The sequence below is a fragment of the Tenrec ecaudatus genome, chromosome 3, assembly GCF_050624435.1.
Source record: "Tenrec ecaudatus isolate mTenEca1 chromosome 3, mTenEca1.hap1, whole genome shotgun sequence".
Lineage (NCBI taxonomy): Eukaryota > Metazoa > Chordata > Mammalia > Afrosoricida > Tenrecidae > Tenrec > Tenrec ecaudatus.
Window position 1 is genome coordinate 118977418 of NC_134532.1, and position 23924 is coordinate 119001341.

At 41.4% G+C, this 23924-nt stretch overlaps 1 protein-coding gene across 4 annotated transcripts in view; it reads right to left on the minus strand.

Moving 5' to 3' along the window:
* The window catches only part of NFKB1 (nuclear factor kappa B subunit 1), a 143677-nt gene that overhangs the window by 83858 nt on the left and 35895 nt on the right, over positions 1-23924 (minus strand). For all 4 annotated transcript variants that reach the window (XM_075543983.1, XM_075543986.1, XM_075543984.1 and 1 more), the window contains one exon: positions 19235-19333. In XM_075543983.1, coding sequence (XP_075400098.1) covers positions 19235-19333 — 99 coding nt within the window. The remainder of the gene's footprint in view (positions 1-19234; positions 19334-23924) is intronic.

Here is a 23924-nt window from a genome sequence, read left to right on the forward strand (position 1 = left end):
AATGTTATGGTTGGGGGTTCCCATCACATGAGGAACTGTATTAAAGGGTCGCGGCATGAGGAAGGTTGAGAACCACTGTCCTAGAGGAGAGTCCATCTAGCAGGAGGTCATTACAAGGTGGCACACTCCTCTCCCTCCCACAGACAGACACCTCCAGAGCATCCTCGGAAGACACATCCCTCCAGCATATCCTGGGTAACTCCCCTCATTAACACCCATGTATGCTTTTCCAGGGTTTGGTAACAGGTTCAGAGCACATGAGATGAAGTCTCACCATCCTAGCCTCTAAGGAGTATTCTGGCTGTACTTCCTCCCTGACAAATTTGGTTGTTCTTTCCCAGGCCATGGTCCCTTCGGTCGTCTTCACCAGCACCATCGTTCAAATGCATCCATTCTTCTTCAGCTTTCCTTTCTCAATGTCCAATTTCCACATGCAGAGGCGATGGAAAATATGGCTCAGATTGGGTCCTCCTTAGTCCTCAAAGTAAAATCTTCTTTCTTTTTAATATCCAATAGTTCTTTTTGTTACCACGACTCTGTGTAGTCTTTCCATCATCCTTTGGCATTTCCTGTACTTTTCAATATCCCCCCCCCCTCAAATCTCCCAATATTGTAACTTGAGCCTTGAATTGTTTTTTATTCTTTCAGTTTAAGATATGCTGACCATGTCCTTCCTTTGGGGTTTTCTAATTCTAGGTCCTTGCATAGTTCCTTCTTCTCCACGGCCTTCCGAAATCTTCTGTTCAGCTTCTTAGATTTCATCATTTCTTCAATTTGCCTTAGCTACTTAAAAATTAAGAACAAGTTTCAGAGTGTTTTCTGACATCCACTTTGATCTTTTCTTTCATTCCTGTCTTTTTGATGACCTTGTGCTTTCTTCATGAATGATGGTCTCGATGTCATCCGCAGCTCATTAGGTCTTTTGTCAGTAGTGTTTAATGCATCAAATTTGTTCTTGAGATGGTCTCAGAATTCAGGTGGGATTCAGACTCACGGTTGTATTTTGGCTCTTCTGGATTTGTTTTAATCTTGTTCAGTGTCCACTTGAACTTAAAATGAGCAATTGATAGTCTGTTCCACAGTCAGCATTTGGCCTGGTTTTAGCTGTTTGTACTGAGTTTTTCCATCATCTTGCCCCACAGATTGGATTTCTTTGTATCCCATCTAGAGAAGCCCACATGTTGAAGAGGTCTTGCAAAATTCTACCATGAAATCTCCAGCTTCGTTTCTATTGCCAAGACCATCTTTTCTAGTTACCATTCCTTCCTCGTTGCTTACAATTACATTTCAATCACTAATGATTATCAATACATTTTGCAAGTTTGATCAATTTCAAACTGAAGAAGTTGGTAAAATTCTACAATTATTTCATCACAAAAATAATGAATAGGAATTGAATACAGACAGACTAGACACTCACAAAGGAAGTACAAGGGGTTAAATAATTAGTAATGAAGAGAGTTTCAAAGTCTCAGTCTGATCATCAAAGTTAGAAATTAATTGTTTTTTGATAGTTTTGTTTCCTGTTCCCCTTCATCATAGCCCAAAAGACTAAGGAATGATGTTTTTGCTCCTTTGAATTTAATCAGTACTCAGATTTTTGCTCGGGGATCCTACCCTGTCAATCCACAAGTTTGTGTTGCTACTGAACCAGAGATAGAGCCTGTGAAAGATTCTAACTACAACCAGCCTGTCCACATTCCCCGTCTCTGGAACTGAACCAAGAACCAACTCCATTGGAGGTGGGGCCTCTGAGCTCTCGTTTCAGCTTCCTTTAACAGAGCAGGCACTCTGCTGCAGGGCTTGGGGCCCTGACAAGAATGAGCCTGGAGTGCCACCAGGGCCACCTTCTGGAGCTGGAGACTAAAGCCAGTAAACAGACGCCAGAGCTGAAAGACAGAGGGAAGCCAAGTGATTCCGTTTCAGATCTGAATCCACTGGAGTTATAATATGGTCCCATGGGCTTTTCAGTTTCCTACACAAATTTCCAGTTTTGCTGAAGTGATTGCAGTGTATAGAGAAACTTGGGCACAAAATCCATTTCAACTCAAATTAGAGATGTGATCTGTTAGACATAGTTTGATAGTGTCTACAAGACATTGATCACCCGATTCTTCTCTAGATGAAGGTTTGAAGGGAAAAAAAGCCTATGAGAGGGAAGAACAGGACGGAGCTGCAGCTCTGAAGGCTGGAGGAAGAGACATGTCGTTTCCAACAAGTACCTATTATTATCATTATTATATTATGTCTCTTCTTTAGTTACAGCAAGGTAGCATTAGCACTTCTTTTGGGAAGATGATTCCCAGCAGCCTACTACATGTTGACCATTCATTAAGCAACCCATATTATATAGCAATCAATTCATGGGAGCAGAAATAAAGAGATCAAAGGATGCATTGCACTGGATAAGTCTGCTGCACGAGACCTCTTTATAGTGCTGATAAGCAAGGAGATTATTTTGAAGATTAAGGTATACCTGACCTACACTATGATATTCTCCATAGCCTCATATGCATGTGAAAGTTGGACATTGAAACAGGAAGACCAAAGAAGAATTGATGTAGTCAAATTGTGATGCTGGAGAAGATTCTTGAAAGTATCATGGACTTCCAAAAGAGCAAGCAAATCTGTCTTGAAAGAAGTATAATCATCATGCTCCTTAGAAGGAAGGATGACTAGAATTTGTCTCATGTTCTTCAGATATATTATCAGGAGGTATCTGTTCCTGGAAAGGGAAATCATACTTGGTGAGCAGAAGGGCGGTAAGAAAAAGACTTGCAACCAGATGGACTGACACAGTGGCTGCCACACTGGCTCAAACATAAGAACAATTGTGAGATGGTGCAGACCAGGCAGTCCGTGGCACCTAATGACACACACACACACACACACACACACCCTATATACACTAGATATTATTCTAGGCGCTGGAGATATAGTAGTAAAAAATAAAATAAAACAAACAACAAAAATCCTTGCTTCATGGAGCTGATAATCATATATATGCATTTCTAAAAACATAAACCTGTCTTGTGGAAAAGTGAGCATTAACACTAACCACGTGCCAGGGACTGTGCTGTATGTTTTTATGTCAATTAATTAATTTGCTCCCTACATTAGTCCTAAAGGCAGATAGTTTTTATTTTCATTTTATACGTGATTAAGCAAGTTGTTGAAGATTGTATCACCTATAAGCAACACAGTCTAGAATAAGATTTAGTTTTTGCTTTCGGGTATAGTGTTTTTCCCCCCACTAAACCACAGCTTTATTGAACTACTATACAACAGATGCTTCCATGTTAGTGAATTAATGGGCTTACTAAGATCCTGCAAATCCCTTACAACTGTATTATGCAACACATGAATAAATAGCCTTTTGCAATTCCTCTGAAGCAGCAATTTACTATCTTGATCTCACTCTGCTCTATCTCGGATACAATCGTAGCACATCTGTTTTCTTTGAAATCTTGCAGAACTATGTTGGCGTTTGCTCGACTGGTTCACGGGACTGTTAAATTTTTAGCAATTCTGCAAGCCAGCTGACTTTAGGTTGGTCGCTTGAGTCTGGAATGTCTACATCATAAACCTGGCAAATGCTACAAATCATGTGCTGTTTTGTTTTGTTTCTTCCCTGGGAAGCTCCTTTTAAAACATTTACTAGTACACCAATTAGGGACCGTCATCCACTAAACGGGGTATATCATTAAAGGAACATCTTTTCTGAAATTAGCCAAAACATTGGCCAGGTCCAGAAGAATTGGAAGCAGAAACACAAACACGGTATTTGAACATCAGTGTTCGTTGCAGCACTATTCACGTTTGCCAAAAAGATGGTAAAAGTCTACAATGGCTACCAACAAATGAATGGATTAGAATGTGGAATATACAAACGAGCATTTTACTCAGTAATAAAGATAAATGAAGTGCTGATCCATGCTTCAACATTGAAAACATTATGCTGACATAGGCAGTCACAGATATTGTATAATTCCACTTGTATGAAGTATCTGAAACTCCAAATCAAAGTCCCTGCCATTGAGACATTTCTGATTCATGGTCACGCTACAATGCAGGACAGAATTGCTCCTGTGGTTTTCCAAGACTAACTTTACGGGAGTAGAAAGCCTCATCTTTCTCTCCTGGAGAGGCTGGTGGTTTTGAACTGCCCACTTTGTGGTGACCAGCCCAACATGTTCCCACCAAGGCTCCTCTATGAAAAATCTAGAAGTGGCAAATATATAAATTCCAATGCTTATTAGTCATTCCTAGGTATGAAACATTTTGAAACAGGATAGTGGTGATGACTGCAAAATATGACTAATTTAGTTAATATCATGGAATTATACATGTAAAAACTGATTATGCTTTGATATGTCTATGAGGGGGTTAAAATGTTTGGGGAACAGGTTTGCTGAATGCTATGGATGATAGTGGAAGGCCCAAATACATTTGCAGTCAGGTCGACTGGGTCCCCAGTGAATCCCCACTGAACATAGTCCAGGAAAGGGACCAGCCCTGATAGCAGGCAGAGAGCACAGAGCGGGGATTTTAGCAACTGTAGTGGGGCTGGAAGGGAACAATTTTGTCTTTAAACCTCCCTTTGGACCCATTCTGAGTTTATTCTAATTTTTTATTATTCTCTGCCTTCTTTCAGAATGAAGCTTTTGTCTACTTTATAGGGTCATTGCGGCTGGGTCCTTTTTCATTTTTTAATTTTTGTTTTGAATGTTTCTCTGTATAGGAAAGCCAGGGCAGGCGAATCTATGAAGACAGCAACTGAGTTAACAATGACCTGGGGGCACAGAAGGGGAGGGTGGGTACAACTGGGGAGTCAACACTACTGGGTACAAGAAAGAAAAGAATATTCCAAACTTGGTTGTGGGGATGACTGCACAACTCTTCTTAATGTGACTGAAATACTGAACTGTATGTTATGTTAGTCATACCTCAATAAAATTATTTTTATAAGTCCATGGGAAAAAACAGAATTAAGATACTGATTTTTGCCCTTTGAGCTTTTTGAAGCCCCTCATATTTGTAACAAAATACAAAATACTTGCAAACGTCTTCAAACTGAACATTCTATTATGCTATTATGCACAAGGTTAGCAGTTTGTAACCACTAGCCGCTCTACCGGCAAAAGAGGAGGCGTTCCACTCCCAGGTACGAGTTACAGTCTGGGAATCCTACAGGGGCAGTTCTAGTCTGTCCTATAGCATCGCTATGAGTCAGAGATGACACGATGCAGTGAGTTGGAATAGTGATGTGTAAGGGAGCATCAGGAACCCATGCTAAGTTCTTTCCAGGTGTACTCTGTACTGAAAATGGCATGAGCTCGCAGGAGTCCTGCATTGGGAACGCCATGCCATTGTAGCAAGGGCTTCCAACGGTTCAATGAAAACATCTTTCAATTTCATCTTTTCATGAACCCTTTCAAGACCCTTACACATCATACAATTTAGTATAAACACTGTGACTGAGAAAGCGCAGTTAAATGAACTTACTATGAATTTAATAACCCCCTTTCTGGCCTGCTACTAATGAGACAGCCACAAGAAACTCTGTGTTATATATAAAGCTTTCTGTTTTTTGACACAATATCTGATTTTAATTTCCTGCTTGATTACTATCTAATCACTAACTTGCAAGAGATATTCAATCTTAAAAACTGTAGATTGAAGGAATAACTCTCAATAGCCATTAGTAATCCTAGATAGTAGTGTAAATAGAGTGGATGAAATACTGATCAATGAGGTTGTGCTAGAATAAATGAGTGGATTGGTAAAAATGTGTGCAGCTCCAAGATTGCATAAACTTTAAGACTGCCATTTAATATTTACACAAGTGTTCCAGAGTACATAAAACTAGAAGAAAAACTGTCATTTTTCTAAGAATCTACTGTGTGCCAGGTAATGACAACATCATTTTGATATATAAGGGAACTTTTAAAAGTTCGTGGAAACATCTTTCAGTTCCATTTTCCATGAACTTTCTGAAACGTCCTTGTCTGTCCTTTGAAGCAGGTATTGTTGATTTCAGTATTACAGATGAAAAAATAGATCTCAATTTGTTACAGAGGAAATTGCATTTAGCTAAGAACCAAAATGAAGGACCAGAAAGAATACATGGGCAGCCTGGAATCCCGACTTCAGCCTCCGGGGCTTACACTGTGGAAGCACACTCCACAAGTCATCTGAACCTCCTCATACACTTACTGAATCAGCACCTCTGAGTGTGGGACCAGAAATCTGTATGTGACTACTTTCTCTCAGGGCTTTCAGCAGACACTGTTACTGTTACCCCCGCTCTTCTGTATCCTCCATTTTGCCTTTCTTTCACACGTTCTATGTCTGTATTCTGGGAAACTTACATCTATTTTTCAGTTTGATAATTCTTTCTTTAGCTATATCTGATTTTGGTTTTAGATAATTTACTGAGTTAAATAATTTCAAAGACTATATTTTTAATTTCTAGAAATGCTACTTGATTTTCTCTTAATTCTGCCGTCCTTGTCTTTGCTTCTATGTTTTATTTAAGAAATGTGTTGTTTCATCTATATAATTCAATAATGGGTAACTCGATAATCTGAAAATTCTAGAGGTTGATGTCTGTTTTTTAATCGTTCTACCATCTCTCTCCATTGTAGCGATTTCTTTGCTTACATGCTTTACAAATGTTGATCGGTACCTTTTTTTCCCCTTTTATTATTTCATTTCCTTCTGCCAGGTGCTGATGGCGTGATGACTTGGTGTTTTCTAGATGACATGGGGACTGTAACTTTGAACTCAGAATCGGTACATCTTTAAGAGTTGTGCTTCTAATTATTGACTTTTCAAGAGAGAAGTGATAGCTTCTCATATCCCAGAGTCTAGACAGAAATAGGCAACTTCCTCATCACCTTTCCAGCCAGAGGACCACAAGATCAACCAGAAGCAAATGTCAGGAGGTTTCCTCCAATCCCAACCATCCCAGGCTGAAGATTATATCGTGCTTCCCCTTTCCATTCATAAAGTCATGTACTGACGAGTCTTGATTAGGTGAGGTTAATTCATAAAAACAAGGCCCCCAAGGGGCTGGCACTGCCTCCTCCACAGAAAAGTTGGTGTTTTAACCCACGTGAAGGTCTATCTTGGTAGATTGAGTTCAAATCAGAATCCTCTAGTCTGTAGGCACCTTCATGAGATCGTCTGTGGGTGGGCTAGAAGGTGCATGTAGACTTCCACAGACACTCTAGCCTGAGAGTATTGATTCAAGAGGGTAGTCTCAGTTTTAATTCCTTAGGTTTGGAATATTCAAGGCCTTATGTCTTGTTCTAGGGGGCTTTAAAATCCAACCATCTTGGTTATCCTGATCAGAAGTTCATCCGTATAATATTGAGTCTTTCTCAATTTCTTTGTCTTATGGCCCTTATGTCTTTCTCTATGCTTTCTTAAAATTTCAGCGGTGCTGAACTTGAAGACAATGCTGTGTTTATTCTAGCTCTTTTAGATGCTTTGCAGTGGCGGGATTCTCCACCAGAGTCTGGAAGGTGTTTTGTTTTGTTTTGTTATGCGTTTGAAAACCACCCTGCACGCTCTTCCAAAGCTCTTCTACGGAAATAAATGGACGTATGTCTGAGACTTTACCAGAGCTCCATCTTCAACCAGGACAAGCTGAAAATCCTGGCTATTAAGTTATCCTGATTTATGCCACAACCCCCCACCCCCACCCTCTGCCCTCGCCTTCAATCCAAGGTCCGGTAACTCAAGGTGGAGTCATGTGTCAACCAAACCTAAAAACAAAAGCAGTTGCTGTCCAGTTGATTCCAGTTCATGGTGAGTCCACATGAGCGGTGTAGAAATGTCCCCGGGGCTTTCAAGCCCGCTAACCTTTTGGTTAGTGGGTGAGAGCCCACCTAGAAATCCCCGTGTGCTGAGCAATCTAGTTTAATTTATGAGTAAACAAAACTAAAGATTCACAGTCTAGGGTTTATATAAAAGGGCTAATATTTTAAATCAGTCAGTAAGAATAACTTTGAATTTGATATTTTCTTTTAAGATTAGTTTCTGTGTTGTATAGTCCTCAGGATTTTAAAATCAGTAGTATAATGATCTATCTCATGGTTAAACTCGAATTTATCTACTCAATCTTCTGCTGTTAGATCTTAATATCATGAAATGGCATGAGTCCACTCTGATCCTATCAGAGTCTTACTTTGGCAAAATGGTTATGCTGTAATTTAGAATTCATGGAGCGGCTCCGGGCATCTCCGCCTTTAGGAGGTTTTTGAGAGCTTCCAAAGCACACTCCTGTCTGAGAACATGGATGTAAAGGATCCTTAGAAATAGAAAACGATCCTTAATCTTGCGATAATCATACATGCGTGGACTCTACTCATGCTTCCTGAACTGAAGTCCCGAGCTCCCTCCCTGAGAGGCTGTGAGACTCACAGTGAGTTTCCTAACGCCTCTAGGTCTCAGTTTCCTCATCTATAAGACAAGGATTCTAGTACCCAAGTCTCTAAGGGGTTCTTCTAGCCCAGTCTTCTCAGTCTGAACATAGTATCTGATGACGAAGGAACCCTAGTGGCACTGTGGTTAGGTGTTGAACTACTAACCATAACGTCAGTGATTCAAACCCACCAGCAGCTCTTAAGGAGAAAGATGGGCCTGTCTGTTCCCATAATGATTTGCAGCCTAGGAAAACCTACACAGGGTCGCAATGAGTCGGAATAGAATGGATGGCAAAGGGCTGGCTGGCTGGGTCTTGATGATTAAAGGAGCTGGTACTAGTAAGCACGCAGTCACTGGGAGCCTAGAGGTGACAGTGTCCGTGGAAGTCTACACGCACCATCTAGCCCACCCACAGAAGATCTCACGACGGTGGATGCAGACTAGAGTCTGATTTGGAATCCACTGGGAGCGGGGAGACTCAATCTGCCAGGGTACCATATTGTCACCTCAAGACCTTCAGTGTCCTTTCTGTAGAGGAGGCAGTGCCAGACCCTTGGGGGCCTTGTTGCTTTTGTGTATGAACCTCACCTAATCAAGTATATGACTTTATGAATGGAAAGGGGCAGGCACTATATAATCTACAGCCTGGGATGGTTGGGATTGGAGAAACCACCTGACATTTGCTTCTGGTTGGTGTCATGAACAAACATGGGTTTAGGGAAGCAGAGAAGGGATATAAGGGGGAAGAGTCCACAGAGGAAGGTCACCAAGCCACAATGACAAAACTGAAATGCTAAAAGTCACACTATGTCCAAATTAAAGAAGAAATGATTAACTATTCAGCTGTCACTTGAAAGGTCAGTGATGCAAACCCACTCGCAGCTCCGTGGGAGAAAACAGCCTGGCAATCTGCTCCCATGGAAACTACAATCTAGAAATTCCCACAGCACAAGTCGACTCTGTCATGAGGGGGTTTCAAAACAGTTCGTGGAAACACCCCATCTTCCTTTCCTTCTACTTTTTCACGGTCTTTTTTGAAGTCTCCACGTAGGTTTGCTGAGCCAGAATCAACTCAATGACACCCATGAGCCATGACAACATGGCTATCGTGATCCCTTCTGCGGTTGGTTCACAGCTACGCTCTGTGCCAGAAGCCCCACTGAGCAGCATCCTCTGGTTTTATGATGGTGACTCTCAACACAGACAGAGGGTTTAGAGGGAGATGCAAAAAGCCAAAAAGGCAAGGTTGCATTTTGCTGTAGGGGCCAATCGCAAAATTCTGAAACTACCTAAAAGAAGAATTGTGTAGAAGTGTCACTTGTGTTTACGTGTGGGAGGGATCTTTGTCTGCTACACTGGGCGCAAGTATAATGCTCAATGGAGAGTTGTTCGATGAAAGTTCCCCCTCTTTTGGCTTCACTCACTAATGACTAACTTCATCTTTAATTAGCATGGCAAGAGGGAGGAAAACAGGGATGTGCAGTCCCTTTTGAGCCTTCTGATCCTGAATCTTACCTCTTTTTCACCTTACCCCATATCGAAGGGAGGCTTTCAACTCATTTAAATGAATAAAATTGTAAAAAAATGGAAATATAAGAAATGTAAGTGTACAAATAAAAAAGGGGAAATATTCAAAAGTCAGATACATGGATAAGTCAAAAAGTATTACTATAAAATCATAGCCTTCTTTGTTAAACAATTAATTACATCAAAGGTGTGGGGTAATTGCTCCCCCCTACATCTCCCACTAAGTCTATCCAATTCTGAAGAGACTGCTTCCAACTCTTGAATCATTCCCCCAAGATTTCTGCGCTCTTAGATTGATATCACTTCAAAAGAAGCTCAGACGTCTTCAAGGGACGCAAATCATGCGCCTTTTCAATGTTACTTTTATGTTGACAACACAAAGCCATCTGAGAAAGCACGGCCTGGAGCGTGCGTGGATGCGGTGAGCTTCCTAGTGAAACCTCCCTGGGACAGTTCTTGCTGCCCTCAAAGAGGAGCTGGTGCATTGTTGTGACAGGCACCACATTCCTCAGTGTGACTTTCCCGATCTTTCCCCTCGCCACTGCAGTTTTCGATTTCATTACGACTTCTCCACAAGAGCCTGTGATCACCCTGTGTCCTTCAAGAAAAGACCCCGAGACGATCCCTCTGGAATCACGGACACAACCAGCCGAACTTCTGGAGCGAACCTCCAGCCGGGGATGTACCTGGCACAGCGGACCCCGTCTGAAGAAGCCGCTTGTCAACTGTCAGACAAATGGGTTACTGAGACTTTTCAGGCCTCCAATATGAAACACAGCTTGTCTGCGATACACCTGCATGTGGATGAGGGAAGAACCCGAGTAGCAATGCTTTCTAACTTACCCTGTACATAGTATCTTCATTAAAACAAACAAAATCCAGTGGCTATGGACTCGACTCTGATTCGCAGAATAGAATGCTCCTCCATAATGTGTTCAATGGCCGGTTTTTCTTTCTTTTTTTTTTGTGGGAGTGGGGTGGGGTGGCTTTACCAGGTCTTCCTTCTCAAGAGTCTCTAATGGACCGAAACTTCCATTGGCTCGGCAGCTGAGCATGCTAACCATCTGAACCACCAGTGTACTCTGCTTTTTAAATTCGCTGCTGCCAAAGAGCTAAAGTGGCATGTACTCCAGAGCACTGGGTCTCAACTACTTTTCAGTCCTTACATTTTTGAAAATTTGATTTAAAAAATGCATATGAAATAAAATTGCCTGTAAATTCAGCAGTCCAAAAAAAAAACACCAAAAGAAGAAGCTGTTCCCTCCAGCCTTTCTTGTGATACAGCGCTCTCACCTACGTCAGGATGGGGCTGCCTTTCCTTATTCACACACTGAATGGCGGACAGCTTAGGGTACTAATGAAAAATTTAATAAATAAAAGCAACTAGTTTCTATATGTATACCTGATTGATGACTGATGATTTTCTCCTCTGTTACTTTCAATCACTGAGTCAGATTACATTGTTTAAAATTAATATTCCACCTAGATCCTTAAAATGGCAAACCTCCTGGATCAGACAAGTCTACACAGGGAAAGGGAGTTATGCAAAGATACATGATATCCTTCAACAGCACAGTGGATCAGTCAGTCTGTAGTTGACCTTGACACAAACAACATTTAAGATTTAAAATTGAGAAGCATGACAAGTGTAGACATTTCCCCTTCTAAACCAATGGGGATAGGGTGGGGAGGGGGAGGAGGACAAAACAAAAGGAAGATAAAATCAAGCAAAAACTGTTGCCCTAAGCATTTCAACACATGGCTTCTGTTCAACATAAAACGGCATAGAAAACATCAGTGAGAACCAACTTTCAGAAATGTCTGATAAAAATAGTTACACTTCTATCAGCTGTGGTTCAAACGGTATGCAGTCCATTGCATTTGGTATTTATAACTTCCGGGAAAAGAATACTAACTAAGCCATTTGCATTTCACAATCAAAGTCACTGGCACAGATTTCTGCTTTGCATAAAAGTGGGCTTCCTGGAGGGTATCCTGCTGGCTGAGCTTGGGATGTGTGCTTTCTGGCCACCCTAGCAGAGAATCAGAGGATCCCCTTCTGAAGACCCAGGAAGCTGCTCCGCCCACTTGGCACCTTCTCAGCTCTCTGAAGAGGGAGGCGGTTTGATTAAAAATAAATCACATGCATGACTTTTGGGAAAAAGAGGGAAACAAGCCTTCCCCGGCACTCCTTGCTGAGTCAAAAACAGGCAAGGACAAGCTTAGCCTAGAGGAAGTTTCTCGCGCATTTCTGCAGGTCTCTCCCAGTAGAAGCTACACCAGGAAAGAGGGCAGGGGAGACTTTAAAGGGAAAGCGTGGAAGAAAGGACAATAAGTGATTCAAAGTTTAACAGGAATTTTTTTTTTAAGGGCAAGGCATAAGAATTAGTCTACATGATTCCTTTCCACACATTTTTCTCTGAATATGCTATTGTTATTATTTCCTGTAAAGATTCAACCGGACTTGAACTCTTATAACCTTGTCACTTGATTCACCACCATCCCCTCTGATGGATGTTGGGTTTGGTCTGGCTTTCCACATTTTCTGTACGTTTTTGTTTTTTCACATTTGGGTTTATCTCAGATGTAGTTGGTCATTGGGGTGACTCTCTTGAATTTTTTGTTATATGTTTTTTCAGTATGAAAAACCCAGGATTCATGAACCTATAGGGACAGCAAGTAGAATAAGGATTTCCAGGGGAGTACAGCGTGTGGGGGGTGTTTTAAAATGAGCCATTGTCAAGGGATTCATGAAGGAAAAGGATGTTTTAAAACTGATTGTGCCAGCAATTGTACAATACTGCTTGATGTGTTTGAATTGTGGTATGATATGTTATCTTTGTAAGTACCAATCATTTTTTTTAAAGAGTCAACATACACACCACCCAGAGGATAGGTAAGTTTTATCGAGATGGCAGAGAGAGATCCACAGGACCAAAGTGAGCTCCATTTAATATTCAATGTGACCCAGTTTCGATCTTCCTTGTTCCTAAAAGGTGGTGACTAATGTAAGGTGACTTCCAAACATGCGTGGGGAAATTCTATCTTTTAATCCCATGTTTCTTCCATGAACTTCTTGAAGCTCCCTCATACATAAGAGAAAATCTGGGAGAGAGCAAGTCAGATTTAATTTTGGGGAAATGCTTCCTTATGTGGTAAAAATACAAAAACTTATCAGAAAAAAATAAACTTCAAAATAGTGGCTTACAGACAGTATAACTCCAGACTCAAATTTACTGCCATAAAGTTGATTTTGGTTCAGAGGAATCCAATAGGACAGGGGAGAAATGCAATATGAGGAGGAGGAAATAGTGGAGGATAGGTTGGCCTTTAGATGTAATTAGGCTTTATTTCAGAAAGACACACACACAAAATGTAGACATCTACTAAAATCTAGGAGGTGGGGCAAGCTTTACACCTTATTTAACACTTATACCGTACGCGATTGAAAATTTTAATGCTGTAACCATCATTTAAAAGAAGTGAAAACCAGCAAAGAAAGACACTGAGTAGGACTATTTCTGAGCAGGTACCGTGCACAACACTGGTGGTGTGGCAGACTGAGTTCCAGCTTTGTGCAGAGAAAAGGATGTCTAAGCCTAGGTAGAAGAAAAGAGATGAGACTTTCTACTCCCATAAAGATTCATGGTTTAAAAAATCCACCTGGGCAGTTCTACTCAGTCCCAGTGGGTTCCTATGAATTGGAATCCACTCAATGGCAGTGAGTTTGGATTTTGAGTCTGAGGCCTAGCCAACACTCTACTAATTTGAAATAAGATTTTAAACATGAGATAAAATTCCAGTAGAAAATAGCGGATCTGGATAGACTCCTGACATTGGTTTTAATGGAATTGCACTTGAGGTATTAAATTTTAGACAAGCAGGTTAAAATGTATTTGCACACTCTATAAAGCACCATTGGCATTTGCAATCCCCAAGTCACAGCCAGTCCCTAAAGCTTCCCAGCTAGCCCCCAGCCCTTTGTGGCCATCTCCATATGATTAAACTACACTGAAGGACCACACTCTGTCCTGAAACCTTGTCCAGGGTCAGGGTGCGAGTGGGTTAGGAGACAGGGAGTGCTCTTCCAAATACTTTCCAGGAAGAGATGGAGTGAGGTGTATGTGTGTTGGGGGGCAGGAGGGGGAGAGAGAGTAAAAGGATGTAGTTGAGAAAAAGGTCAACTCCATATATTTTTTCCTTTAAGCCTGAACACACGAATGTACTCACTAAGTATGCAGCATACGGAGGTCTAAAGTTTCTGGGTGGTGCAAACATTGAAGCACTCAGCTATCAACTGAAAGGTTGGTGATTCAAACTCACCTAGAAGTACCTCAGCAGAAAGGCCTGGAAATTTCCTGGAAGACTACAGGCATGGATCCCGACTATGGAACACAGGTCTATTCGCACACACGACAGAAGTTGGAATGTACTCTATGGTAATTGGTTCACTGGTAATCTTTGGCAGCATCACTTTCTTCAGTAACTGTAAAATCCCTACAGTTTCTGTTGCAGTAGATTCTGAAGGAAAGTTGGGAACACCACAATCCCCAACTCCCACCCAAAGGGGAGAGTGAAGATCCCTTCCACAAATGCCTCATTGTTTAAATGTAACTGGTCTGCAGTTCGGGGTGTGGAATGAAGCCCATCTCCACTTTCACTTTCTCTTCTGTAATGATTTATAGCAGATCACCAATAGAAGGCCTACATTAACTCTTAGGCAGCAGATATTCTGGAGTATGGAATGTTTACACTGCCTCGCTTCTCTTTCTTGTCTTTTGCTTTAATGTTCAAGTACTCAAGAGATTCTAGAATTATACAGACAACAAGATCATTATCTTAAAAATAAGAAATATAAACTGGCCAAAGGAAAAGAACATTTGCTTGCAAATAAGAAATGTGTACATTCCATATCATTGGACACATATATCATTTACCATACACAATTCCATATATAATTTTGTGGCATAACTTTATGGTATATAGGAAAGCTATCTGGTACAGCTTTCTGATTTAGCTTGAAGGATGCAAAACAAAACAAGAGCCAGGTTAAATCTGTCTACTTAACACTTTGTCCAGGTTAGCTGTTCTTAGTCATGAACAATTTTGCACAAGCATGTGCTGTGTGAGTACACACACACACACAAACATTTGACAATGTCTAAAGACATTTCTGGTTTTCACAATTGTAGGATACTGCTGGTCTTAAGGAGTTGCGTCCAGAAAAGCTTTTAAACAACCTAGAATGTACAGCTAGCCATTTACAACGAAGAATTATCCAGCCCCCAATACCAATAATACTAGATTTGAGAAACCCTGCTCTACAGGTCTCCACTGCATTGCTTCCTTTATAGCTTCACACCGCAGACACCTGAGTAAACTGCAAAAAGACAGGTAAGCGGAAAATATCCTCGAGTTAAGATGCATGCACTGACAATGACTCTTCCCTCTGCCTGAATCCTACAAGGAAAGGCATTTTAAAATCCCTTCAGGAAGTGACAAATTCTCCTTAATTACGCATCATGAAAAAGACTAAGAAGAGTGACACTGGAAGAAAAGCTCTGAGAAAAGTTTGTAGCTGCCTTTTTCTCTTCTTCCCCCTATCCTTCCAAGCTAAATAAAAAGTTTCTAGGATAAAAGTTTCCCTTAATTGCTTCATTTCATTTAATATTGTGCCATTTAACTACAGTGACTGTTCATCGGGAACAAGGACAGCTTCTCTAAGCCCAAGTTCCTTCTTGTTTTTCACAACTTGAACAAATGCTTAATGGATATATGTTGAATTAGATAACAAAAATATTAGCTGAAATTATGAAGCTGTAGATGAAATTTAATAATGGCCATTCTCCCACATTTATATATTGCTTTATTATTTTCATTTCCCATTGTTAGACTCCTTAGTAAATAAACTATGATTTTAGCAATAACATCTAACATACATTAAACGGTCATATTTCTAAATTATTATGAGGAAACATTAATGTTCAGAGCAGATAGCTATGACCTGAGACCATATGAAGGCTGAGAATCAAGCACAGAATTATTCCCTTGTCATACATTTACACATCAACACATAAGATATTTGTACATGTTATAGACCCATGTTCAAAAGACAGAGTCTTGTATCTGACTCCCCAGTATCTGAGTTCCCTTTGACCTCTGAGGGGCTCTGTCCCTTTTTTCCAAAGTTGCAATTCCTTGCACCTTCTTTCATCCTTGTACACCTACGCTCTGGCTACTTCACTCTTGACCCTTAGCACCTCGAATGCACACGTTCACGAGAGGTTCAATAATCAATCAGCATCCACTGCTATCTAGTCTACTGAACTCACAGTGACCCTGGAGGGCAGCCTAGAAGTGCCTGCCCCACATAATTTCCAAGACTATCTTCACAAGAGCAGACAGCCTGGTCTTTCCCCAAAGAGCACTGGTGGATTTGAACCCTGAATTTGTAATTAGCAGTCCAAGGCCTAACACACGATGGGGTTCTATAGTCTGCTTTAAAATCAACAGTCACTAGTGCTAAGCCTGACACTCGGCTGTTGTAATGATTACAGTCTGGGAAAACCTTATGGGTTAGTGCTTCTCCAGTGTCACTCGGAGTAAGAATCGATTGAATGACACACAACCATATCCTATGACAAAAGGAGGCTAATTCATCACTCTGAGGCCAAGTTTTCCCAGGGGCACTGCATTTTTACCTACCAGGGTTATTAGGAGGATAAGAAGAGACTGTGTTTGTGAACTATTTGGTACAGTCTGGTGTTTAATAAAATTCAAATTTTCCCTTTTACCATTGTTCCTCCTCCTTCTAGTTTCTAAAACACCTGAGATTGTAAGACTGGTTTGCTTCTGTGATCTAAAGACATTACATGATGAGCTTTACTAGGAAAAACATCTGTAATTTCACAACTGCTACTCACTCACTGCCACTGAGTCATTTCCGACTCACAGCAACCCCGTAAGCTCTAATAGAACTGCCCTTTTGGATTTGAGACGTTACAATTTTCACTGGAGCAGACAGCCCCATCTTTATCCCGTGGGGCATGTGGTGGGTTCAAACTTCTGACCTTGTGCTTAGTAGTTCAGCCATGGTGGGCAGAGCCCAGTACGCCAACAGGGATCCTACAACTGGAACTAAGAAATTTGACATGTAAATAGGATTGGGAGGCCTCATACTACATGGTATATAGCATGGGGGAGCATGACTCAAAGGGTAACAAATGGCATCCATGCACTTTGTGTTTTGCTGTGGAAAAGAGAGGTATGAGGCATGAGAGGAGGCAGTGTGCTCCGACTGACCCACACGAGGTCGCACATCTGCTGAAATGTGGGTAGGCTGTGAGCACTTCCAGGCTCTCTACAGAGCATTTCCCTGGTTACTTGTACATATCAACCAGAACTTCAAACAGGTTCAGAATGGTGCAGTTGTGGTTGACATGAACAAAAACAGTACACAAGGTGCATAGCAACCAGTTCTCTGAGATTTTCAACAGAGGGGGAAATAGGCAGTAGTACCCAGTCAAAGAAGGTGGCCACATTCAAAGTGGCACATGCTCGGCCATCATGCTAGCGCAGGGCTGTTCTGCCTGTCGCCTGCTTGGGTAGAAACTCAGTGCACACACGATTGAGGTGTTGTGCATCCCCAGTGCTGCCTTTTCTCCCACTGGTCATGACTGAGCGACTTCGAAGCCAGCTGGAAATCATAAGCTCAACTTGGCTAGGCGCTGACTCTGACTGCTGCTAGGTGGGTACTGAGTCAGTCACCCTGTAGGCCAGGGTAGAACGGCTCCTTCTGGCTTCTGAGATCGTCGCTCTTTATAGGAATGCAAAGCCTCATCTTTCTCCCGAGGTGGTTTCCAACTGCTGGCAGCCCAGCATGTAACCACTGTGCCACCAGGGCTGGCTTACCGTGCTTAGCTCTTCACTCAAAAACACCGAACTAGGGGCTATGCGGAAGGGGCTCTTGGAGATCATAGGGTCCCGGACTCATTTGGCCCACTGCATCCTTTTCAGGAAACAACTTACTCAGGATCCTCCCGGCAATTAAACATTGGTTTGCTATCGTCCAAAATCCAGGATAAAGCGTAGGTATCTGCTTTCCCACTGCCCTCCGAGTTTTCTGCTTTCACAGACCGCTCACGTGAGGAAACTGCTGTTGAAGTTTAGCATCTGCAATCTACTTGAAGTAAAGGAGGTACCCTTGGAGATTCTTGTGAGCGGCCCTCATCCAATGAACTGAACGGAGCTACGAACAACACAGGCTTTCCTGAGGGAGAAGACGTGCCTGCGAAGGGGAGCCTCAGCTCCTGCTGCCATTTCCACCTTGCCGACTCGCCCTACAGATCTGGTACTTACTGAGCCTGGTAGCGCTGCGGTTTAAGTGTTGGACCGCTAACCTCAAGTTGGTGGTTCAAACTCATCAGTCACCCGAGGGAGACATGTAAACCTATGTTCCCGCCCATAAAGATTTGCAGACTCGGAAACCTCACACAGGGTCGCTCTGAGTCGGAATCAGCTCGACAGCAGGGGCGGGAATGGCACCTCCAATGAACGAACGAACGCACGCCGTGGTGCAAAACGAGAAGCTAGCTGTTAGGCTCACACAGTGGTTCTGCAGGAGAAAAGATCTAACAAGCTGCTCCTGTGACGGTACAGACCCCACAATCATCTAAGACGATTCCAGGAAACCCATCCATCCACCAATCACTGATGTCTACCTATCGCGCAGCTACTGACCCTGCATGCCATTCTTCTTCAATCGCTAAGTAACCCTATGAAGCAATATACTATTCATAGTTCTTCATTCTACATGTCAAGACAATGAAGTGTGGACGTGTTCAGTAACCTCCTCAAAGCCAGAGCATCTAAACTCTTGATCTTAGATAATATTACAGTTCATATGCGCAGCCACCTGCTTTATTTTTCACTGAGTCTCTCACGTCCCACCATCCAGCCATTTCTTTAAAACATTTAAGACAGTTTCAAGAAGTACACAATTCGAAAAAAACAAAAGCACCTTTATGATGATTGAGAAACAGTAAATGTTTTACATTACCTAGTGCTAAAGAAATTTCTACAAATGGAAATGAACGGTTTTAAAGTCCGTCACCTTTATAACCAAGAGATAACTTTTTATTAAAGATTATTATCATCATGTGAACACTTCAGCTTAGGGGAAAAGGTCAGGTATAGTCAATTAAATCAGTCCCTTGATTTCACTCTTCAAAAATGACCATTTCTAGAATATCACAGAAGGCAACCATGGACTTACTTTGACCTGAGGGTAGGATTTCTTGTTCTTTTCGCTAGATGCACCAGGAAGCCCACCGTGAGATGGTCCTTCACACACATAACGGAAACGAAATCCTCTCTGAAAAGGTGGACACCAACAAGTGTGAGAAACACTTTGAACAAGAATCGTGAAAACACTCTGAAATGCTAATTGCTGCATGTATTCAATGAGCAAAGACAACGGTAAGAGAAGGGCTTCAATAGGTGACGATCACCTTCCCCACAGTGAACACTGATACCTGTGCAGTGAATGTGGCTACCAGCCAGGTACCTAATGAGGAAGTATCGGTCATGCTTTGCATGTGTGAAGGAGAGATTGTTGAAGGTTTGAAGCTTTTGACTTGACATGCTAAGGCTTATTTGAATCAGAGCTTCCTCATCTTAAATTGCCAATGCCAAGCTGTTCAACATTATGCTTCATTGACGCTTACTTAAAGGAATTCATCATCAGCTCTGATTACCGTTGGCTTGGGACGGAATCTAGAAGTGCCTGTGCTGTGCAGACCCACCCGGCAGTAGACCCTGTATCTGGTCCACCTCATTCACTAGTTCAGAAAGTAGTTTGCCGACTTAACACCATAACCAAGCTCAAGCTTGATATGTTAACTGATCTATGTGAATATACAACCAGATATCCTTCTGAACTATAACTGATGACAAAGGACGCTTACAGGTGTAGCTAATTAACGAAGGGCTAGCTGGAAATCTTTATTAAGTGAACTGCTGTAGACTGATACACATTTAAACCAAAAATCAAACCACTGCCATTAAATAGACTCCCCTGGCTCATGCCAACCCTACAGTACAGGGAACTGCCCTTTGGGCGTCCAAGGCTGGAATCAGACAGCCACATGTTTGTTTGTGGGACAGCTGGTGGGATTGAACACCAACCTTTAAGTTAGCAACCGAATGCTTTAACTACTGCACCACCAGGGCTCTGTGATAAACATCTAGGTGTCATGCTTTTTCATCTACACAAATTAATCAATTAGATCAGATTTTTAAAGGTCTACTTCAGTTCTAGCATTTTATACCTCATAACACACACTTACTTATAATTTGCAGGCTAATATTTGAAGAACAAAGCAAGATTAACCCTTCAAATTAACCCCATCACCACATTAAGAAAATTTTCATTGAATTTTTGGAAAGATGTCAATCTATATTAAACTACTTAAAAATGATGTCAACACATTTTGGATAATGCTATTTGATAATCACACCGTCAATGAACTAATTTATTGTGGTTTTGTTGTTGTTGTTGTTCTTTCAAATTTACCCTCTGGTAAAAAGAACAATATGTTAACATCGGTTAAGGAACATTCCTACCTTTCATTTCTTTTTACTGCCAGACTGATCACTTCAACCAAAAAATGCTAGATCATTTGGATCATAAGGAGCAACCCACATCCAGTACTTGCTGGGGGGAGTTTCCGAACTTATACTCTTGTCCACCAGGCCTGGTTTTGTTAGCAGCTTTGATATCATTGACTACTGTAAAATGTTTGCCTTTCTCAGCTAACTAAAAGGTCAGCAACTTGAAACCACTAGCTGCTCTGTGGCAGGAAGATAAGGCTGTCCACCCCCTTACAGAGTTTCAGTTGCAGAAACCCAAAGGGGCGGTTCTTCTCTGACGTATTGGGTCACTATGAGACAGGTCTGAATCGATGGAAGTGAGGTTTTTAAATTTCTAAGTAGCATGATACCAAGAAGCTCTGACGGCACAGTAAATAAGCTCTGAGCTGCTAACTGAAAAGTTTGGTGGTTTGAGCCCACCAGCCACTCTGTGGAAGAAAGATGATGTCGTTTGCCTCCATAGAGATCGCAGCATGGGAGATCCCATGGAGTATACTGTCCTTCTACCCTGCTCCTAAGAGTCAGAATGAACTTGATAGCAGTTGAGTTTGGTTTGTTGGTAGCATTCTACTTAATAAGGCCTTGCAGAATAGTCTCTAGCCCAAATGCTTAGGACTATTTTAAGCTCTAGAAGGCATCTAGAGTTTCTTTATATTCTCTGAGAACCCAATAATTTCCAAAGATAATCAATACGAAAGCATATTTCTGGAATGAACAGAGGACTGAAATAAATATCCGAGTCTGCAAAAAGTTCCTCATATCCCACATGGGTTTGCAGTATTTGGTCAACTCATAAGAGCTGGCATCTGAAACACCTCTTGCATATGGTTGCTCGGGAGATCTAAAGCTTAATCGTTGTCAGGGAAGCCTTTTGAGGGGAGATTAGTCATTTTAGGGCAACTCCTCCAACTTTGCTTCTAACAAAATTCTAATGAAGAAACAAGCTACAAATTGAACTGTACACCTTTTTCCAGGCGGCTACTCGGTTTAGCTATGGTAATTAAACGGCATTTCTAAAAGAGTGAAGAGAAAACAGCATGTACGGCATTTAGCCTCCAGCTCAGCCAGCCATGAAGATGGGGATTTGCTGACTGCTAACCAAGCCGAACACCACTTCAGGCTTTAGACAGTGTAGGATCATGAACACTGAATAATATAAAATAGAACTAGATTCTAAAGATTAGTAATCTGTGCTATGACTGACTCATCTCTGTCAGCACTGGGGAAAGTCTGTGGTAAAGAGGCCAGGAAGAAAAAAGAACATTTGTTTAACCTTTTAAAAAATTAATAAAGTGTTGAAAATACTTTTGGAGCAACTGGACCAATATAGTCATGTACATGAGTATATCTCATTGGTTTATAGTCAATGGACTACAGGTAAAGAGGCATGCCTTCTAGCTTTTTGTATAACTGGCAAAACACTCAAGAGATATTGTTCATGGTTGCATAAGACTATCCCAAGTTACCTGTAGAAGAATTTTTATCCTGAAGATAAAAATGTATAACCTTTTTTACTTTTAGGAAGCTATCTTCAAATGTATGATCTGCACGTGTGTCTGATTCTAGGTCTCTGAGATTAAAGGTTTGCCAATCCGCAGCCATTCATCTCAGTAATCCCATTTGCTTAGAATGAGTCTTCAACCTCAAAGGCACGGCTGCCTTCATCCAGTCAGAAAGACTGACTTAAATCCAACCTTTACTTTCACTGTAGTCAGACATCAAAATATCAGTAGTTTGGTAAACAAATACTTTGGTTTCTGTCATGTGAGCATTTACTCATCTTCATATAGTGGATTACATTCTGAATTTGGGAATTAAATTGATCTATTAGGTAAATCATAAATGCTAAGTTTTCCTTATGACTACTGAGCTCTTGATATGAAAATACATCTAACTCTTCCCCCTTTGCTAGGCTTATGACAATGGATATTTGGAAAACATACCTAGTCTAGTAAGCAGACAAATAAAATTTAAATGAGTTTCCCAATTTCATGGATTATCCAGATCTAATAAGCCAGGGCATTTTCTAAGAGCTAAACTACTGGAATTTTAGAGGATGAATTTCCAGTGGGCGAACCTTTAGAAGAATTGGGAATTTCCTGTGAGAAATCACTGCTATGGAAGCAGACATGGCAATAAAGCAAAGCCATCCGGGGAGACTGTGGAGCCAGGGAGCCACTCCCAAAGCAACTGGGACAATGTCCCAAAGTCCGTATGGCTTTCCTGTGCCCAAATTAGAACTTTCCATGATTTTGACTGTATCCTTATCTGTTGGTCAGAGAGACTATATGGATATTCTGTAAATGCTGACTAACTACAAACACATACATAATACGATATTTCATGTATGCTTTTCATTTACATCCTTGACCTACTTGCAATTGTTAAGATATTACAATGCACAGTGTTACACTCATTGACATGAGCTTCAAAGCAAACAAGCATGCCCCACACTATTTGGGGGGCCAAATGGTCAATTGTTATGAATTTTATTCCCTACCTCCAAATTTTGTGTTGGAATGCTGACTCATACCTTTGGTTGGAATCCTATTTGAGAATAAGACTTTTTGTGAATGTAACATGTGTCCTAACTGTATGGAGTTATTTATGGAATGTAACGAGCAGATTAGACACAGTAAGCAAATAAGCACTGACAGCTGAAAGACTGATGCATATGGAGACTGACAAAAAGTCAAGGAAAGCTAAGGCTAGGGAAGCGATGGTAAGACTTCCCTCAGAGTTGGGCACAAAGAGAGTTTTCCCTATAGCAAGAGCCTGGAACTTGGACTTCTTGCCTCCTAAATGGTGAGAAAATATTTTTCTGTTCTTTAGAGCGACTACTATTTGTTGCAATAGCACTGAGAGACAAATGCAGGAAGGCAACTGCAAGAGGCTGGTTGAGGTATCTGTAGCCCCCCATGGATGTGATCAGCATATCTACTCAAGAGTTTCCCTCTTTCTGTCCTCATGCCTTAGGAAACTAGAACAATACCACCATCCCTTAACAACTGAAACCTCCTGAAGGCAGATTTAAAGATTCTCTTTCTTCTTTGCTCAAAGCCCTGGCCCCATCCAACTTCCAGCAAATTTTTACCTAAAGGCGTGGAGGCTGGTGAGGTGACTACTTCATTTCCTGACCCTTCTCGAGAGCGTCCAGGGGAGTTGGAGCTGGATACAATAAAATGTTTGTCGTGCTACTCTAAAGAGATCGACTAAAACTAACGCCAGACAGAACGGATTCCAACTATCATTCTAAAACCTGCTCTCCTCCTACTGCTACTTTTAGACCGTTCAGCTGTATGTTCCAAAGACAG